The following is a 20583-nucleotide window of genomic DNA, read 5'->3' on the forward strand; positions in this document are numbered from 1 at the left end:
ATCCATAGCCCATTCCCAGCCTAATATCAGATTTACCTCTTTTGTTTGGGGACTCTTTGTGCTCTTGTAACTATTCCTTAAGATTATTTATTATTTTTGTACTAGAGATTGAATGACCCAGGGTCATTCTACAACCCGAGACCTAATTTATTTATTCATTAATTTTTTGATACTAGAGACCGAACCCAGGGACATTCTATATCTGAGCTACACCCCAACCCTTTTTATTTTTTGTTTTGAAACAGGTCCCACTAGGTTGCAGAGAACTTTGCTAAATTGATGAGGCTGGTCTCAAACCTGTGATCCTCCTCTCTCAGACTCCCGAGAAACAAGATTACAGGCATGTGCCACTACACCTGGCTTAAAATTATTTAAGACGTGTGTGTGTGTGTGTGTGTGTGTGTGTGTGTGTGTGTGTGTGTGTTTTACTGGAGATTGAACCAGGAGCATTCTCCCTCTAAGCTACAACCCCAGCCATATTTTTTTATTCTTTAGTTTGAAACAGGGTCTCACTGAGTTGCAGAAGGCCTCACTAAGTAGCTGAGGCTGTCCGCGAACCTCGATCCTCCTGTCTCAGCCTCCCAAATGGGATTAAAAGTGTGCACAGCCGGGCGTGGTGGGCACGCTTGTAATCCCGGCACTTGGGAGGCAGAAACAGGAGGATGGCGCTGGTTCGAAGCTAGCCGCGCTGGCTTAAGAGACCCTGTTTCCAAATAAAAATATGAAAATAGGTCTGAGAGTGTAGCCTGGAGGTAGAAGGGCTTCCAGGAACCCCAGTACCACCACAAGAAAAAAAAATTAAAAATTAAATAAATAAATAATAAAAGTGTGCACCACCATGCCCAGCTTAATTCTTTATTTAAATGAATACCACTAATTCTCTACTCCTGAGTTTCTGATTTAGTTCATGTCCTAAGTGACTAGATTTCAGCTGATATGTTTGTCTTTTTGCAGTGCTGGGGCTGGAACCCAGGGCCCCCCACATGCTAAGCAAACTCTACCACTGACCTACGCCCCCAGCCCTCCGTTTATGTTTTTACTTTTGGTTTTTTAAATTTGATTTATGCATTTATTTGTATTTGTGTATGTATGTGTGTGTGCGCATACGTGCGTGTGTGTGTGTGTGTGTACAGTACTAAAGATTACACCCAGGGGCATTCTATCTCTGAGCTAGACCCTCAGCCTTATTTTATTTTTTATTTTATTTATTTATTTATTTATTTATTTATTTATTTATTTATTTGGTGGTACTGGGGTTCCTGGAAGCCCGTCTATCTCTGGGCTACACTCCCAGACCTATTTTATTTTTGGAAACAGGGTCTCTTAAGCCAGCGCGGCTGGCTTTGAACCTGCGTGATCCTCCTGTCTCCGATTCCCAAGCGCGGGGATTACAAGCGTGCGCCACCACGCCCGGCTTATTTTTTATTTTGAATCAGGGTCTCACTAAAATGCTTTGGCTTTTAAACTTCAATCCAACTGTCTTAGCCTCCCAAGTACTGGGATTACAGGCGTGTGCCACCATGCTGGGCGTGTGCGTGCGTGCGTGCGTGCATGCGTGTGCGTGCGTGTGTGTGTGTGTGTGTGTCCCCACCCCAAATTTCCCAATTTTTCATTCTGAAACAAACTCCAACTCAGAAAAAAATTGCATGCAAAGCCGGGTAGAGTGGTGTACACCATCCCAGCATTTGGGAGGCTGAGACTGGAGGATCGAGATTCGTGGACAGCCTCAGCTACTTAATGAGGCCCTTCGCAACTCAGTGAGACCCTGTTTCAAAAAAAAGAAAAGAAAAGAAAGAAAGAATAAAAACTAGAGCTGAGGGGTGTAGCTCGGAGGTAGAACGGCACCTGGGTTCCATCTCCAGTTGCGGAGGGCCTCACTAAGTAGCTGAGACTGCCCACAAACCTATGATCCGCCTACCTCAGCCTCCCAAGTACTGGGGTTACAAGTGTGCGCCACCGTGCCTGGCCTCTTTTTTGTTTTGTTTTTTGTTTTGTTTTTTGTTTTGTTTTGTTTTTTCGGGTCTGGGGATGGAACCCAGGGGCATTTGACCTCCGAGCTACACCCCCTGCCCTATTTTTTATTCTTTATTTTGAAACCGGGTCTCACTGAGTTGCAGAGGGCCTCACTAAGTAGCTGAGGCTGTCCGCGAACCGCGATCCTCCAGGTCTCAGCCTCCCGAATGCTGGGATTACAAGCGTGTGCGCCACCACGCCCGGCTCTTTTTTGTTTTTGAAACAAGGGCTCCCTAGGTTGCTGAGAGCCTCACTAGATTGCTGAGGCTGGCTTCGAACCTGTTATTTCCGTCTTAGCCTCCCAAATACTCGGATTACAGGCGTGTGCCACCAGGCTCGGTTTATACTGCGTCCTTTGTTTTTGTTTTTTTCTTTTTGTGTTGCTGGGGATTAAATTCAAAGGCATTCTACCTCGGAGATACACCCCCAGTTCTACTTTATTATTATTATTATTTTTTTTTTCATGAGGAAACAGGGTCTCAGTTGCTGGGAGCCTCACTAAGTCAGAGGCTGACCTCGAATCTGCAACCCTCCAGTTTCAGCCTCCCAAGTACTGGGATTATCGGCATGTACTGCCATGCCTGATTCATAGCGTGTCCTTTGGATTCCCAGATTCAGTTCCCTTTGTATTTCGGGGACATTCTTTGTTATTTTATGTTTAGATTTGGATTGTGCCGTTTGTTGACTCTCTCTGCTCCCTGGGTCCTCCGCGCTGGTCTCTGCGTCTCTAATTGTGTGTCTTCGGCCTTTTCTTCTGCGCACACTGTGATCACCTCGGGCCTCCCCGCGCGTCGCTGGCCGGATTTTCAACGACGGCTATTCAGTTTCCAATCCACTAGTTTTGTAACATGCGGCTTTATTCGTTTCCTAAAAATCTGCACTTTCCCTTTTATCTCCTTCTTCCCTTTTATCATCTCATGGCTCGGCTCTTTTTTACATGGAAAGCATGTCCGTGTTAAGTGGTACTACAGCCCGCGCTGCCGGGAGGACCCTCCTCCTGCTCCTCCGCTTTGGTCTTTCTCCTGCGCAGGCTTTGTTCCTGGTTTTTTTTTGGTTTTTTTTTTTTTTTTTTTTGGCCTTGATAAAATATGCCTGCAGTTGCCATGCAATTTCTCCTCGTTTTGCTCACGCCCGGGCAGCTCCGCGAATTCATTCTTTCGGCTGTGACATACTGTGGGCGACTTCGAGGTGTCCTGCTGGGAAGGACCCGTTAATACTGCCGCTTGCGATGAACGTGGGGGGGAAAAAAAAAAAACGGGTATTTTCTATTTCCTTCACTTTTCTTCTGCCTAAGAGACTTGCTTGCATGAGAGGATGAGCAGGTGGTCAAGGCGAATTGAAGACAGAGTCAAATCTTTGTTAAGACACCGAGGCTTCCTGCCGGGGGGCGGGGGTCGAGGCAGGAGGACAGCAAGTTCAAAGCCAGCCGGAGCGACTTAGTGAGATGCTGTCTCAAAATACAAAATAAGAAGGGCTGGGGGTGTAGCCCAGTGCTAGAGAGCCCCTGGGTTCGATCCCCAGTACCACACTAAGAGCGTGCGTGTACACACACACACACACACACACACACACACACACACACACCATTTCTCTGGGCAGGATGGGTGCCTGGACTCAGTGCTTAAGCTTCCAATGGTTACCTTTTTGTTCTTTTTCTTTTCTTTTCTTTTCTTTCTTTCTTCTTTCTTTCCTTCTTTCTTTCTTTTTTGTGTGTAGTGCTGAAAATTGAACTGAAGGACATTCTACCTCCTCAATATGCCCCCAGACCTATTTCATTTTTTATTTGGAAACAGGGCCTGGCTAAATTACTGAGGCTGGCTTTGAACCTGTGACCTTCCTATCTCAGCCTCCCAAGTACTAGGACTTAAGGAGTGTGCCACCACCCCCTACCTCTGTGTGTGTGTGTGTGTGTGTGTGTGTGTGTGTGTGTGTGGTGTGCTGAGGACTGAACCCAGGAGCATTCTACCTACCTCTGGGCTATACCTCCAGCCCCATTTTTATTTTATTTATTTATTTTGTGGTACTGGAGATGGAACCCAGGGGCATTCTACCTCCAAGCGACACCTCCCAGCCCTATTTTTTATTCTTTTTTTTTTTTTTTTTTTTTTTTTGGCGGGTCTGGGGATGGAACCCAGGGGCATTTGACCTCCGGGCTACACCCCCTGCCCTATTTTTTTATTCTTTATTTTGAAACCGGGTCTCACTGAGTTGCAGAGGGCCTCACTAAGTAGCTGAGGCTGTCCGCGAACCGCGATCCTCCAGGTCTCAGCCTCCCGAATGCTGGGATTACAAGCGTGCGCCACCACGCCCGGCTCCCTATTTTTTATTCTTTATTTTGAAACAGGGTCTCACTGAGTTGCAAAGGGCAACTACGTAGCTGAGGCTGTCAGCGAACAGGGTTCCTCCTGTCTCAGCCTCCCAAGAATTGGGATTACAGGCACGTACCTCCATGCCCCTCGGAGAGTAATAATTTCTTAAGGAAGTTAAAATTAAGTGGATAATCTATCTAGGACGTATTCAGCAGGCTAAACAGATTCCTTTTAATTGAAAAGCTTCATGTTCCCATATGCTTCCTAATTCTATTCACTGACTAATCCATCCTTCCCCACAGATTCTGAAATGCCATTTTTTATAGAAAGTGCTTACAGATCTGTTTCTCTGCTTTCTATTTTCTGTATTTCCTATGATTCTCTACTGTTGCTGATAGTGTCTATTTTTGTACTTTCTGCATTTCTGTAATGTCGCTTATAATGTATATTCCTGACCTAGTATAACCGTTTTAATTACTGTAGTTTAATAAAAGCTTGTTATGTTCACAAGTCTCCTCCATTATTTTCCTCCTTTATCATCTTTGCTATTTTTGTGCATTTTTCTGGGAGTATTTTAAATTCTTTACACAAAGAACTGTAAGAAAAAAAAATTCTTTACACAAAGAATTGTAGCATTTGGGTACTGTGATTGGAGTTGTACCCAAATGATATATTTGCAAATATATGTTAAAACGATATATTTTCATCAGGAATGGAGGCACACTCCTGTAATCCCAGCTACTTGCGGGGCTGAGGTAGGAGGATCACTTGAACCATTAGTTCAAAATTAGCAGGAAGCCAGGCATGGTGGCACATGCTTGTAATCCTAGTACTTGGGAGGCTGAGACAGGAGGATCACAGGTTTGCAGCCAGCTTCAGCTACTTAGTGAGGCCCTCTGCTACTTAGTGAGACCCTGTTTCAAAATAAAGAATAAAAAGTAGGGCTGGGGGTGTAGCTTGGAGGTGAATGCCCCTGGGTTCAATTCTAGTAACACACACACACACACACACACACACACACACACACACACACACACACAAATTAGCTGGGACAACCTGGAGATCACAGGTTCAAGGCCAACCTCAACAGGACCTTCAGCAATTTAGTGAATTCCTATTTCCCCATAAAAAGGGCTAGGGGTATAGATCATAGGCCGAATGTCTCTGGGCTCAATTCTCAGTACAAAAGAAAGAATAAGAAAGAAGAAAGGAAAGGAAGAAATAAAGGAAGGAAGGAAGGAAGGAAGGAAGGATGAAGGAAAGAAGGAAGGAAGTTCTCAGTACAAAAGAAAGAAAAAGAAAGGAAGAAAAGAGAAGGAAGGAAAGAAAGGAAGGTAGAAAGGGAAAAGAAGAATCAATCAGTTGAGGCAACAGCAAAACTCTGCCTCAAAAAGTTTAAAAAGATATATAGAGAGAGATCTAAATAAAAATATATATTTTTATATAAAAACATCTTTTACTATTAAGATTTCCAGGCAGAAGCAAGACATAGCTTATTATTTATTCAAGCCTTTTTTTTTTTTTTGCATGTGTGTAGTGCTGGGATTGAACCCAGGGGCATTCTACCTCCAAGCTACACCCTCCGCCCTATTTTATTTTTTATTTGGAAACAGGGTCTTGCTAAGTTGCTGAGAACGTCGATAAATTGCTGAGGCTGGCTTCAAACCTCTGGCCGTAGACCGGGCATGGTAGCGCACGCCTGTAATCCCTGTACTGAGGAGGCTGAGACAGGAGGCTCTCAGGTTCCAGGTTAGCCTTAGCAAGTAGTGAGACTTCCATTAGTCTGGTGAGACCTGTTTCAAAAATAAGAAAATTACAAGAGAGCTGGGGGTGTCGCTCGGAGGTGGAATGCCTCTGGTTTGACCCCCAGAATCACAAAACAAAAAACAAACAAAAACCCTGTGGTCCTCCTTTCTCACAATATTCCAAGTACTAGGATTACAGGTGTCCACCGCCATGCCAGGCTCAAACCTTTTATGGCCCACAACAGAGTTTTCTTTCACATAAATGCCATTTATATTAAATATTTATATTCAAATATAAACAGCTTTCCAATTTTTTGAAATAAATGGAACCTTTTTTTCCTTGTGTCTGTGGCTGACCATTGCTAACACACAGAAAGAAGCCATGGCCTAGTTTGCCTTTGTTTAATATGGAATGTTTCCTAAATTGCATTGTTTACACAAGGTTATGCTAAACCTCACCATCACTTCCATTTTTGTATATAGGCTTCCAATAAAAGCAAATCAATAGCTTTTTTCTTTTCCGATATTTTATTTCAAAAATTTTCAAATATGCAGAAAAGTTAAAAGAAGTTTACGGTAATGACTTGTATACCACCACCACACAGACTCTGCTAAAACTTTTTTTTTTTTTTTTGGTACTGGGGATGGAACCCAGGGGCATCCTACCTCCAAGCTACACCCCCTGCCCTATTTTTGATTCTTTATTTTGAAACAAGGTCTCGCTGAGTTGCAGAGGGCCTCACTAAGTAGCTGAGGCTGTCCCCGAACCGGGATCCTCCTGTCTCAGCCTCTGGAATTCTGGGATTACAAGCGTACGCCACCACGCCCGGCTTACTAATACTTTACTATATATCTCTCTTTTACTGTCTCTCTACCCTAGATAGGCCCTCCTCTAACATATCCTCCACATTGTTGTTTCTGTTTGTTTTGCTTTGTTGTTCGGGGAATTGGGTCCTGGGTACCGTTTTGAGTACTGGGAGTTGAACCCATGGGCATTCTACCAGTGAGCTATAGTGCGCGGGGTCCTCCTGTGTCAGCCTTCCAAGTACTAGGATTACGCAGTAATCCTAGGAACCCTTCTGGTGGCAGGTGCCACCACTCCTGGCTTCCACATTGTTAAAAGAGTTATCTAAACCGCTGGGCGTTGCCGGGCGTGGTGGCGAACGCTTGTAATCCCCGCGCTTGGGAGGCTGAGACAGGAGGATCACACGGGTTCGAAGCCAGCCTCAGCTTAGTGAGGCTTTCAGCAACTTAGTGAGACCCTGTTTCCAAAGAAAATATTTAAAAAAAAAAAAGGTCTGGGAGTATAGCCAGGAGGTAGAAAGCCTCTGGGTTCCACCCCCAGTACCACACAAAACAAAAATAAATAAATAATAAATAATAAATAAACCGCCGGGCGAGGTGGCGCACGCTTGTAATCCCCGCACTTGGGAGGCGGAGACAGGAGGATTGTGCAGGTTTGAAGTCAGCCGTACTGGTTTAAGAGACCCTGTTTCCAAATTAAAAAAGAAATAGGTCTGGGAGTGTAGCCCGGAGGTAGAAGGGTTTCCAGGAACCCCAGTACCATAAAAAACAAAAGAGTTACCTAAACCAAAAAAGACTTCGAGAATTCTCTCTGGGATATAAACCAAGTTCTTCAGGCCATCGTATAAGTCCCTTCACAAGCTAAACTCAACCCGCCTGACTTCCCAGCGTCGCTTCTCCCTGTTCCTGTTTTCTCTGTACATAAAGTATCCTTTACTCAACAACCTTCAGCTGGTCTTTGTTTTTGTTTTTGTTTTTGTTTTTTGTTTTTTGTTTTGTTTTTTGTTTTTTTTTTTCTTCAGTACTGGGGATTGAACCCAGGGGTATTCTACCTCTGAGTTATACCCCCAGCCCTATTTTTTTTTTTATTATTCGTTATATTGAAATAGGGTTTCATTACGTTGCGGAGGGCCTCACTAAGTTGCTGAGGCTGGCAGCAACCTGCAATTCTCCTATCTTGGCCTCCTAAGTACTGGGATTACAACCGTGTGCCACCATACCTGGCTATCGAACCATTTTTTTCTTAATGCGGTGCTGGGGATTGAACCCAGGGGCATTCAACCTCTGATCTACACCCCCCCAGCCCTACTTTTTATTCGTTATTTTGAAACAGGTCTCACTGCATTGCAAAGGGCCTAAGTAGTAGCTGAGGCTGTCCTCGAACCACGATCCTCCTGTCTCGGCCTCTCAAACACTGAGATTACAAGTGGGTGTCACAACGCCCAGCTTTTTATTCTTTGTTTTGAAAAAGGGTCTCACTACGTAGCTGAGGCTGGCTGCAAACCTGCGATTCTCCTGTCTCAGCCTCCCAAGTACTAGGATTACAAATGTAGGCCGCCACTCCCGGCTCACCTGGTGTTCATGTCCTACTTATCAACTTCATCCCCAGCTCCAATACCACCTCACTGTCAAGCTTTCCCAGAATTCTACAGGCTGTATTAGTTGATTTATTAGTTGCTCCCCAAAAGTCTAAAACATTTTGCCCACACATCAAAACATATTGTAAGCCAGGTGTGGTGGCACCATTACCTGGGAGGCTGAGACAGGAGTATTGCAGGTACAAGACCAGCCTCAGCAATTTAGTGAGACCCTGTTTCAAAAAAATAAAGGTGGCATGGTGACTCACGCTTGTAATCTCAGTACTTGGGAGGCTAAGACAGGAAAATCACAGGTTCGTGGCCAGCCTCCTCAACTTTGTGAGACCATTTCCAAATTTTAAAAAATTTAAATAAGAGCCGGGCATGGTGGTGCATGCTTGTAATCCCAGAATTTGGGAGGCTGAGACAGGAGGATCGCGGTTTGAGGCCAGTCTCAGTTAGTACTTACTGAGGTCCTTTGCAACTCAGTGAGATCTTGTTTTAAAATAAAAAAGAATTCCGGGTATGGTGGCACATGCTTGTAATCCCCGTGCTTGGGAGGCGGAGACAGGAGGATCATGCAGGTTCAAAGCCAGCCTCACTGGCTTAGGAGACCCTGTTTTCAAGTCAAAATATAAAAATGGGTCTGGGAGTATAGCCCGGAGGTAGAGGGGTTTCCAGGAACCCCAGTACCACCAAAAAATAATAATAATAAAATAAAAAATAATGAAAAATAGGGCTGGGGGTGTAGCTTAGAAGTAGAAAGCCCCTGGGTTCCATCCCCAGTACCACAAAATAAATATATAAATAAGTAGGGCTAGGGGTGTAGCTCAGAGGTAGAATGCCCCTGGATACAATCCCCAGTACCAACAAAATAAATAAATAAATAAATAAATAAATAAATAAATACAAAAAGGGCTGGGGGGTAACTCAGAGGCAGAACACCCCTGGGTTCAATTCTCAGTGCCACAAAAATAAATAAATAAGGCAGGCATGGTGGCACATGCTTGTAATCCCAGCACTTGGGAGGCTGAGACAGGAGGATCATGGTTCGTGGCCAGCCTCAGCTACTTTTGCAACTCAGTGAGACCCTGTTTCAAAATAAAGAATAAAACTAAGGGCTGGGGGTATAGCTCAGAGGTAGAATGCCCCTGGGTTCCATCACTAGTACTGCAAAAATAAATTTAAAAATAAGTATACACACACACACATACATACACACACACACACACACACACACACACACACACACACAGAGGCTGAGAGTGTAACGCAGCAGAAGAGCATGTGTTTTGCATACATGAGACACTGGGTTCCATCTTCAGCACTAATATTAATATTAATATATATTTACTTATGTGACTGTCTTCCCAGCTAGACCATGCAATCATCAGAAGCAAAATAGTGGCCAGGCCTTGTGGGCACACCTGTAATCCCAGTACTTGAGCCTGAGACAAGAGGATTTCAAGTTTGAGTCCAGCAACTTGGCAAGACCCTGTTTCAAAATAAAATAAGTCGGCCGGGCACAGTGGTGCACACTTGTAATCCCCGCGCTTGGGAGGCTGAGACAGGAGGATCGCACAGATTCGAAGCCAGCCTCAGCTACTTAGTGAGGCTCTCAGCAACTTAGTGAGACCCTGTTTCCAAATAAAGTATAAAATAGGTCTGGGAGTATAGCCTGGATGTAGAAAAGCGCCTGCATTCTACCCCGAGGACCACAATAAATAAATAAATAAATATATATATATATATATATATATATATATATATATATATATAAAATAAGTCTCTGGGCATGGTGGCGCACACCTGTAATCCCAGTACTTGAGAGACTGAGACAGGAGGATCACAGGTTCAAGGACAGCCTCAGCAAGTAGTGAGACTCTCATCAACCTAGTGAAACTCTCATCAACCTAGTGAGACCCTGTTTCCAAATATGAAATAAAATCGGGCTGGGGGTATAACTCATAGGTAGAATGCCTCTGGGTTCAATGTCCAATACTGCAAAAAAAATTAAATAAGTCTGAAGGTGTGGCTCAGAGGTAGAATGCCCTGGTTCTTTTTTTTTTTTTTTTTTTTTTTTTTTTTTTTTTTGGTGGTACTGGGGGTGGAACCCAGAGGCTTTCTACCTCCGGGCTATGCTCCCAGACCGATTTTATATTTTATTGGTACAGGGTCTCACTAAGTTGCTGAGAGCCTCACTCAGTAGCTGAGGCTGGCTTCGAGCCTGTGCAGTCCTCCTGTCTCAGCCTCCCAAGCGCGGGGATTACAAGCGTGGGCCACCACGCCAGGCTAGAATGCCCTGGTTCAATCCCCAGTACCAAAATGAAAGCAAAACACTGCCTCATCCTTCTCTGAACCCCTGCCTCCAGGTACAGACACGCAACGGAGCTCTACAGGCCTCGTGCACGGAAGATCACGACTCAAGGATACGAGAGCTCCCTGGAGGACCCCTCTGCCCTGGGAAGGCGGGACCCACCTGTACAGGCATGCCCAGTTCCAGCTTCAGGCCAAAACAGGGGTCGATGAAGATGGTGAGGATGGGCTCCGTGGGCTCCTGGGCAAAGTGCTCCAGAATGGCGTCATGCTCCTCCGTCCAGGTGGCATCCGCCAGGCCTGTCAGCACGGCTCGGGAGAGAAAAAGGGGCTTCTACGGAAGGAAGGAGAGCAGGCAGAGAGCAGCGCAGTCAGTGTGAGGGCGAGCCCCCCCCTCCACAACCGCACGCCGGGGGAGTGGGAGAGGAGAGGAAAAGCCAGGCGGGCTCAGAATTCCCAAGAGAAAGCCGAGGACGACTGAATGATAGGTTTCAAGCTTTTGAAGAAAGGAGACAATAGATTCTCCTGCCTCTAAGAATGAAAACAGAATGTGTCATAGAGGAAAACCAGGGGCTATTATCTTCCCGAGATGTGTCATTTATGCCTGTGATTGTAAAAATACATCTTCAAACAGCCCTCAGCCTCAAAGGTAAAAGTGAATTAAAGAAACATGGAGGGCTGGGCGCACTGGCTCACACCTGTCATCCCAGTACTTGGGAGGCTGGGACAGGAGGATCGCAGGTTCATGGCCAGCCTCCGCTACTTAGTGAGACCCTCTGCAACATGTGAGACCCTGTTTCCAAATAAAAAATAAAGTTGGGGTGGGGTGACGCTCAAAGTTAGAAGGCCACTCGGGTTCAAACTCCAGTACCCCCTCCAAAAAAAAAAAAAGAAAAGAAAAAAAGAAAAGAACATGTAAGGATATTCGCCTGGGTGAAGCAATTAAGAGCAGGAAGATGAACTAGAAAAAAGATCAGTCCAGGCGTGGTGGCGCACGCTTGTAATCCCAGAGCTTGGGAGGCTGAGACAGGAGGATCGCACAGGTTCGAAGCCAACTTCAGCTACTTAGAGAGGCTCTCAGCAACTTTTCCAAATAAAATAAATCGGTCTGGGAGTATAGCCCAGAGGTAGAATGCCCCTGGGTTTAACCCCCAGTACCACAAAAAAATAAGGCTGGGGGGTGTATCTCAGAGGTAGAACACCACTGAGTTCACTCTCCAACACCAAGTAATATAATAAGAGTCAATGGGGCCAGGCACAATGGTGCATACTTGTAATCCCAGTACGTGAGAGGCTGACACAGGAAGACCCAGGTTCATGGACAGCCTCGGCTACTTAGTGAGGTACTTCACAACTTAGTGAGACCCTGTTTTTTTGTTGTTGTTGTTTTGTTTTGTTTTGTTTTTGTTTGGGGTTTTTTTTTTTTTTCTTGCAGTACTGGGGATGGAGCCCAGAGGCGTTCTATCTCCGAGCGACACCCCAGTCCTATTTTTTATTCTTTATTTTGAAGCAGGGTCTCACTGAGTTGCAAAGGGCCTCACTAAGTAGCTGAGGCTGCCTTCAAACCTGCAAGATCCTCCTGTCTCAGCCTCTTGAATGCTGGGATTACAAGCGTGTGCCACCACACCCGACTCCAGTGAGACCCTGCTTTGTTTTGTTTTGTTTTGCTTATTATTATTATTATTAGTAGTAGTAGTAGTAGTGTGTGTGTGTGTGTGTGTGTGTGTGTGTGTGTGTGTGTGTGTGTGTGGTACTGGGGTTCCTGGAAGCCCTTCTACCTCCAGGCTACACTCCCAGACCTATTTTAATTTTAGAAACAGGGTCTCTTAAGCCAGCGTTGCTGGCTTCGAACCTGCGTGATCCTCCTGTCTCCCCCTCCCAAGCGTGGGGATTACAAACGTGCGCCAACCAAAAAGCCCAGCGCTAAGACCCTGTTTTAAAATAAAGAATAGAGCTGGGCGTGGTGGCACACGCTTGTAATCCCAGCATTCAGGAGGCTGAGAAGGAGGATTGGAGTTCGCAGACAGCCTCAGCTACTTAGTGAGGGCCTCCACAATTTAGTGAGACCCTGTTTCAAAATAAAGAATAAGAATAGGGCAGGGGGTGTAGCTCGGAGGTCAAATGCCTCTGGGTTCCACCCTCAGACCTGCAAAATAAATAAATAAATAAATAAATAAATAAATAAATAAATAAATAAATAAAAAAAATTTAAAAATAAAATAATTAAATAATTAAATAAAGAATGAAATATTGGACTGGGGGTGTAGCTCAGAGGTAGAATGCCCCTGGGCTCTATCCCCAGCACCATCACACAAAAAAAAAAGAGCTAATGGGTACTGAAGTGAGGGGGAGAGACTAAAAGACACCAAAGAACACATTGATTACATGGAAAATAAATCGGAACTGATGGCTAGAAAAAATTAATCTGTAGACCTCTACTAAAGAAACTAAGGAAACCAGAAGAGATGAAGGTGAGCTCAGTGAACTTGAGAAGCCGCCCTGTCCCTCCGCCCGTGCCCCTGGAAGATAAGAAGGAATTACTCTCAAAGCTCCAGGTCAAAACAACTGAACAGACAGTGACCTAAAATCTTTCCCATATAAAATATGAATGAACCAATGAGAAAAACACCAAGACCCCAATAAATAAGAGGACCAAAGGACATGTACGGACGTGTCATATCACAAAAGAGAGAAAATGCAAATATGAGAAAATGTTCTGTTTCACTTGAAATCAAAGGATATGAAGAAGAAGAAGAACAGACACATCATTTACTGCCTGTCATTTTTTTTTTAAATCCTTGCTAAATTGATAACCTCTGGACTGGAAAAGATTTGTTGTCGGTGTAAGGGCAAAAAATACAATGTTTGAAAAATAATTTGGTATTAAATATCCAAACACTAGGAATATTCTTTTTTTTTTTTTTTTGTACTGGGAATTGAACCCAGGGGAGTTCTACTTCTAACCTACACCCCCAGCCCTATTTTATGTTTTGTTTGAAACAGTGTCTCATTAAGTTGCTGAGGCCCTCATTCAGTGGCTAAAACTGTTGTTTTTTTGGGGGGTGGGGGGGTGGGGGGGTTGGTGTTTTTTGTTTTCCTGTGGGTCTAGGGATGGAACCCAGAGGCATTTGACCTCCGAGCTACACCCCCTGCCCAATTTTTTATTCTTTATTCTGAAACAGGGTCTCACTGAGTTGCGGAGGGCCTCACTAAGTAGCTGAGGCTGTCCGCAAACCATGATCCTTCTGTCTCAGCCTCCCGAATGCTGGGATTACAAGTTTGCGCCACCACGCCCTGCTAATTTGCCAATTTAAAAAAAGATGTGGCACAAGCCTGTAATCCCAGTACTTGGGAGGCTGAGACATAAGGATGTAGTTTTGAAGCCAGCCTCTGCAATTTAGCAGGCCCTCTGCAACTTAGTGAAACCATGTTTCCAAATAAATAAAATCAGAGCTGGGCGTTGTGGCCCAAATTTGTAATCCCAGCATTTGGGAGGCTGAGACCAGAGGATCCCGGTTCAAGGACAGCCTCAGCTACTACTTAGTAAGGCCCTCGGAAACTCAGCAAGACCCTGTTTCAAAATAAAGAATGAAAAATAGGAGCCGGGCATGGTGGTGCACGCTTGTAATCCCAGCATTCGGGAGGCTGAGACCAGAGGATGGCGGTTCGCAGACAGCCTCAGCTACTTAGTGAGGCCCTCCGCAACTCAGTGAGACCCGGTTTCAAAATAAAGAATAAAAAATAGTGCAGGGGGTGTAGCTCGGAGGTCAAATGCCCCTGGGTTCCACCCCCAGACCCACAAAAAAAAAAAAAAAAAAGCATAAAACATAGGGCAGGGAGTGTAGCTCAGAGGGTTCCATCCTCAATACAGAAAGAAAGAAGAAAGAAAGGGAGAGAGAGAGAGAGGGAGGGAGGGAGGAAGGAAGGAGGGAAGGAAGGAAGGAAGAAAGAAAGAAAGAAAGAAAGAAAGAAAGAAAGAAAGAAAGAAAGAAGGAAAGAAAGAAAGAAGGAAGGAAAGAAAATAAATCGGGCTGGGGGTGAAGCTTAAAGGTAGAATTCCTCTGGGTTCAATCCCCAGTACTAAAAAAAAAAAAAATGTATGTAAGAGCCCAGTGTGGTTATACGTATAATCCCAGTACTTGGGAAGCTAAGTCAGAAGGATCACAGGTTCAAGGACAGCCTGAACAATTAATGAGACTCTCAGCAACCTAGCAATCCCTGTTTCAAAACAAAAAATAAAGAGGGCTGGAGTGTGGCTCGGAGGTAGAATGTCCCTGGATTCAATCCCAAGCACCAAAAAATAAAAAAACATATAAGAATCATTAGTGCCAATTTTCTAGGTGATCGAGGCAACTAAAGGAGGAAAGAGAATGCCTTAGAAGTTAGTATCAATTAGAGCAACAGCTGCCCAGCTTGTTCAGCTTGTTCAGCTGATCAGGGTGGACTCAAAGCAGGGGATAAGAAGAGTGGCTGAAGCCGGGCGTGGTGGCGCACGCTAGTAATCCCAGGCTTGGGAGGTTGACACAGGAGGATCGCACAGGTTCAAAGCCAGCCTCAGCTACTTAGTGAGGCTCTCGGCAACTTAGTGAGACCCTGTTTCCAAATAAAGTATATATATAAAAAAAATAGGGCTAGAGGTGTAGCCCAGAGGCAGAAAGCCCCTGGGTTCCACCCCCAGTACCACACACACACGCACGCACACACGCACACACGAGTAGCTGACTGCTTTGGTCATGGGCTGTCCTTGTGGTAAGGAAGCTACCAGTGAGACTAATCAGGAAGGAGGGACAGGTAGAGAATCCCTGCGCGCTCTCCACCACTGATCCTGTGAGTCACAAGAGGGGGGAGGACTATGACCTCAGGAAGACCCCAGCCTACCACATCCTTCTCAGAGTCCACCAACGTTCTTTTCAGTACTTCCGGCTCCTCCAATACTGGCTCTAGGAAGAATAAAGATACAAAAAGGACGTCATCATTTGGAAAGTTAAACATGAACTGGAGCCAGGCGTGGTGGCGCAAATTTGTAATCCCAGCATTCGGGAGGCTGAGAAAAGAGGATCGCGGTTCGCAGACAGCCTCAGCTACTTGGTGAGGCCCTTTGCAAATCAGTGAGACCTTGTTTCAAAATAAAGAATAAAATAGGGCTGGGGATGTAGCTCAGAGATAGAATGCCCCTGGGTTCCATCCCCAGTAACAACAACAATGAAAAAAACATGACCTGCATACGGTGGTGCATGCCTATAATCCTGGTACTTAGGAGGTTGAGAGAGGAGGATCCCAGGTTCAAGGACAGTCTCAGTAACTCAGCAAAACCCTCATCAACTTCATGAAACCCTGTTTCAAAAATAAAAAAACAAGCCGGACATGGTGGTGCACATTTGTAATCCCAGCATTCGTGAGGCTGAGACCAGAGGATCCTAGTTCGGAGACAGCCTCAGCTACTTAGTGAGGCCCTATGCAATGCAGTGAGACCCTGTTTCAAAATAAAGAAAAAAAGCCGGGCATGGTGGCGCACACCTGTAATCCCCACACTTGGGAGGCGCAGACAGGAGGATCACGCAGGTTCGAAGCCAGCCTCTCTGGCTTAAGAGACCCTTTTTCCAAATAAAAAATATTTTAAAAAATAGGTCTGGGAGTATAGCCAGAGGTAGAAGGGTTCCATCCCCAGTACCACCAAAAAAAAAAAAAAAAAAAAATAGGCTTCAGTATAGCTTGGATGTAGAATGACCCTGGGTTCCATTCCCAGTATGGCAAAAAATTAAATAAAGAAAGAAATAATAAAAAACAGAAAAAAGTATTATAATAAAAAGTAAAAATATAATTCATGCTACAATGTGAGTGAACCTTGAAGGTATGCTAAATGAAAGAAGCCACATTATTGTATGATTCCACTTACATGAAATGTCCAGCACAGATAAATCTATAAAAGATGGAAAGTAAACCCCAGCAGGCATGGGGGCGCACATCTATAATTCCAGTACTTGGGAGGTTGGAGGACAGCCTCCACAATAGTGAGACTGTCAGCAAACTAGCCAGATCTTGTTTCAAAACAAAACTTAAAAAAAAAAACAGAAAAAAAGCAGGGCGTGACGGTGCACGCTTGTAATCCCCGTGGGAGGCTGAGCCAGGAGGATCGCACAGGTTCGAAGTCAACCTCAGTTACTTAGTGAGGCTCTCAGCAACTTAGTGAGCCCCTGTTTCCAAATAAAGTATAAAAATAGGTCTGGGAGTATAGCCTACAGGGAGAAAAGCCTCTGGGTTCCACCCCCAGTACCACACACACACACACACACAAAAGCGCCAGGCGTGGTGGCGCACGCTTGTAATCTCAGCGCTTGGGAGTCGGAGACAGGAGGATCGTTCGTACAGGTTTGAAGCCAGCCGCGCTGGCTTAAGAGACCCTGTTTCCAAATAAAAATATAAAATAGGTCTGGGAGTGTAGCCTGGAGGTAGAAGGGCTTCTAGGAACCCCAGTACCACCAAAAAAAAATATTTTTTTTAATTAAAAAAACAGCTGGAGCCGAGTGTGGTGGCATATGCTTGTAATCCCAGTATGTTGGAGGCTGAGATAGGAGTATCTCAGGTTCTTGGCCAGTCTCACTACTTTGTGAGGCCCTTCACAACTTAGTGAGACCCTGTTTCAAAATAAGGAATAAAAAATAGCCAGGGTGGTGGTGCACACTTGTAATCCCAGCATTCGGGAGGCTGAGATCAGAGGATTATGGTTCGCAGACAGCCTCAGTTACTTAGTGAGGTCCTCTGCAACTCAGTGAGACCCTGTTTCAAAGAAAAGAATAAAAAATAGGGCAGGAGGTGTAGTTCAAAGATCAAATGCCATTGGGTTTCATCCCCAGACCTGCAAGAAAGAAAAAAAGGAAGGAAGGAAGGAAGGAAGGAAGGAAGGAAGGAAGGATAAAGAAAGAAAGGAAGAAAAGAAGGAGGAAAGAGAGAGAGAAGGAAGAGAGGGCTGGGGGTGTAGCTCAGAGGTAGAATGCCCCTGGGTTCCATCCCCAGTTCTGAAAAAGAAAAAAAATGGCTGGAGTTACTGCTTAGAGGTAAGCTATCCCTGGGTTCAATCTTTGGTACCAAAATATATTTTTTCCATATACGTGTATATATGGAAAGTAGGTTATTGGTTTCCATGATCTGAGGGATGCTGCTAAAAACAAGATTCTGGGCTGTGGGTGTAGCTCAGGGATACAGCACTGGACTAGCACGTGTGAGCACCAATTCCATAGCCAAAGTGTAAAAAAGTATTTAATTTAATAAATTGATAAAAAAAAAGCAAGGTTCAGCTATAACTAAGAGGCAAGGATACAGGAGTCAGAGAATGTCATTTTGTCAAGGTGCTTGACGTAGCTTTCTTTCTGGGCAATGAGGATGTTCTAAAATTAGACAGTGGGAGCCGGGTGTGGCGCTTGTGATCCCAGCACTCAGGAGGCTGAGACTGAAGGATCGCGGTTCGCGGACAGCCTCGGCTACTTAGTGAGGCCCTCTGCAATTTACTGAGACCCTGTTTCAAATAAAGAATAAAAAAAATAGGGCAGGGAGTGTGGCTCGGAGGTCAAATGCCCCTGGGTTCCATCCCCAGACCCACAAAAATAAATAAATAAATAAATAAATAAATAAATTAAATTAAATAGTGGGGATGTTTGCACAGCTTTGTAGATAGATCAGAAAACCGTGAATAATACACTTTAAAAGGGTGGATTTTAGGCCAGGTGTGGTAGCCTATGCTTGTAATCCCAGCATTTGGGAGGCTGAGCCAGGAGGATTGCAGTTCAAGGACAGCCTCAGCTACTACTTAGTGAGGCCCATTGCAACTCAGTGAGACCCTGTTTCAAAATAAAGAATAAAAAAATAGGGCTTAGATGTAGCTTGGAGGTAGAATACCCCTGGGTTCCATCACTAGTAGCAAAAAAAAAAAAAAAAAAAAAAAAGTGGATTTGATAGTAAGTGAATTATCTCTCAATTTAATTTATTTTTCCTCAATTTAATTAAAAAAGCTGACTGCAAGCCAGGTGTAGTGGTGCACACCTGTAACCCCAGTACTTGAGAGGTTGAGGTAGGAGGATCACAGGTTCAAGGTCAGCCTCAGCAACTTAGCAAGACCCTCAACAGCTTAGTGAGACCCTGTTTCAAAAATCTAAAAAAGAGCCGAGCGTGGTGGCGCACGCTTATAATACCCACACGGGAGGCAGAGACAGGAGGATCGCACAGGTTCGAAGCCAGCCCTGCTGGCTTAAGAGACCCTGTTCCCAAATAAAATATAAAATAGGTCTGGGAGTGTAGCCCGGAGGTAGAAGGGTTCCATCTCCAGTACCACCAAAAAATTTTTTAAAGAAGCTGAGCATGGTGGCACACACTTGTAATCCCAGTGCTTTGGGATGCTGAGAAAGGAGGGTCATAGGTTCGCAGTCAGTCTCAGCTATTTAGTTGAGGCCCTCCGCAACGTAATGAGACCCTTTTTTTAAATAAATAAAACAGGGCTCCAGTATATTTTGGAGGTAGATTGCCCCTGGGTCCAACCTCCAGTATCAACACACACACACACACACACACACACACACACACACACACACACACACACATTAACAAAAGGGCTAGGGGTATAGCTCAGAGGTAAAATGCCCCTGGGTTTAATCCCCAGTACTGCGCACACACACACACACACACAAATAGCTGACTAGGGGCATTTGCCTAGCAAGTTAGCAAGTGCAACATCCTGGGTTTAATTCTCAGCTGTTTTTGTTGTTTTGTTTTGTTTTGGGTGGTCCTGGGGATGGAACCGTGCTACCTCCGGGCTACACTCCCAGACCTATTTTATATTTTATTTGGAAACAGGGTCTCTTAAGCCAGCTGAGGCTGGCTTTGAACCTGGGCGATCCTCCTCTCTCTGCCTCCCAAGCGCGGGGATTACAAGCGTGCGCGTGCGCCACCACGCCCGGCTAATTCTCAGCTTTGCAAAAAAAAAAAAAGAAAAAAGAAAAAGAACCGGCTAAGGGTTGTGGAGATGAGGCAAATGTCCAAACGTTATTCCAGGCATTAAACCTCTGACTATGTTTACTTCCCCTGTTCTCTTCCCACACGGAGAAGCTGGGGCTCATAGGAATCGGGCTGGGGCACTCCACGTTCCACCAGCGCTCTGCAACCCTCAAATCCCAGGATGCTGCTTCTCTGACCCGCGGCTTACGCCGGAGACTGAGGGTAAAGTAGTAGCATCCCAGCACCAAAAGGGAGGAAGAGAGCCGGGCGTGGTGGCGCACGCTTGTAATCCCCGCATTCAGGGGGCTGAGATCAGAGGATCACGGTTTGTGGACAGCCTCAGCTACTCAGTGAGGCCCTCTATAACTTAGTAAGACCCTGTTTCAAAATAAAAAAATAAAAATAAAAAACAGGGCAGGGGGTGTAGCTCGGAGGTCAAATACCCCTGGGCTCCATTCCCAGAACCACACACACGAAAAACAAATTTGTCGTCCCACCAAAATGTATCAGAGGTTCTACTTCTCCACATCCTCCCCAGTATTTATTATTGTGTTTTTAATGGTTGCCATTTTTTTTTCTCTATACTGAGGGTAGAACCCAGGGGCTTTTCTACCTCCGAGCTATACCCCAGCCTGATTTTTTATTCTTTATTTTATTTTATTTTATTTTATTTGTGGTACTGGGGTTCCTGGAAGTCCTTCTACCTCCAGGCTACACTCCCAGACCTATTTTATACTTTTTTTTCATTTGGAAACAGGGTCTCTTAAGCCAGCTGAGGCTGGCTTGAAACCTGCGTAATCCTCCTGTCTCTGCCTCCCAAGTGCGGGGATTACA

General features: G+C 45.0%; 1 protein-coding gene and 1 long non-coding RNA gene across 2 annotated transcripts in view; both read right to left on the reverse strand.

The window, feature by feature from the left end:
- Positions 1-20583, reverse strand: part of LOC308275117 — a 562357-nt gene that overhangs the window by 280943 nt on the left and 260831 nt on the right. The gene's annotated exons all lie outside the window — the stretch shown is intronic.
- DNAH2 (dynein axonemal heavy chain 2) overlaps positions 1-20583 on the reverse strand; it is a gene marked incomplete at both ends in the record, with an annotated part of 149928 nt that overhangs the window by 124664 nt on the left and 4681 nt on the right. The window contains 2 exons of the mRNA XM_080712978.1: positions 10928-11098; positions 15643-15704. Coding sequence (XP_080569104.1) covers positions 10928-11098; positions 15643-15704 — 233 coding nt within the window. The remainder of the gene's footprint in view (positions 1-10927; positions 11099-15642; positions 15705-20583) is intronic.

This window comes from Muscardinus avellanarius, assembly GCF_963383645.1.
Source record: "Muscardinus avellanarius genome assembly, chromosome: 16".
Lineage (NCBI taxonomy): Eukaryota > Metazoa > Chordata > Mammalia > Rodentia > Gliridae > Muscardinus > Muscardinus avellanarius.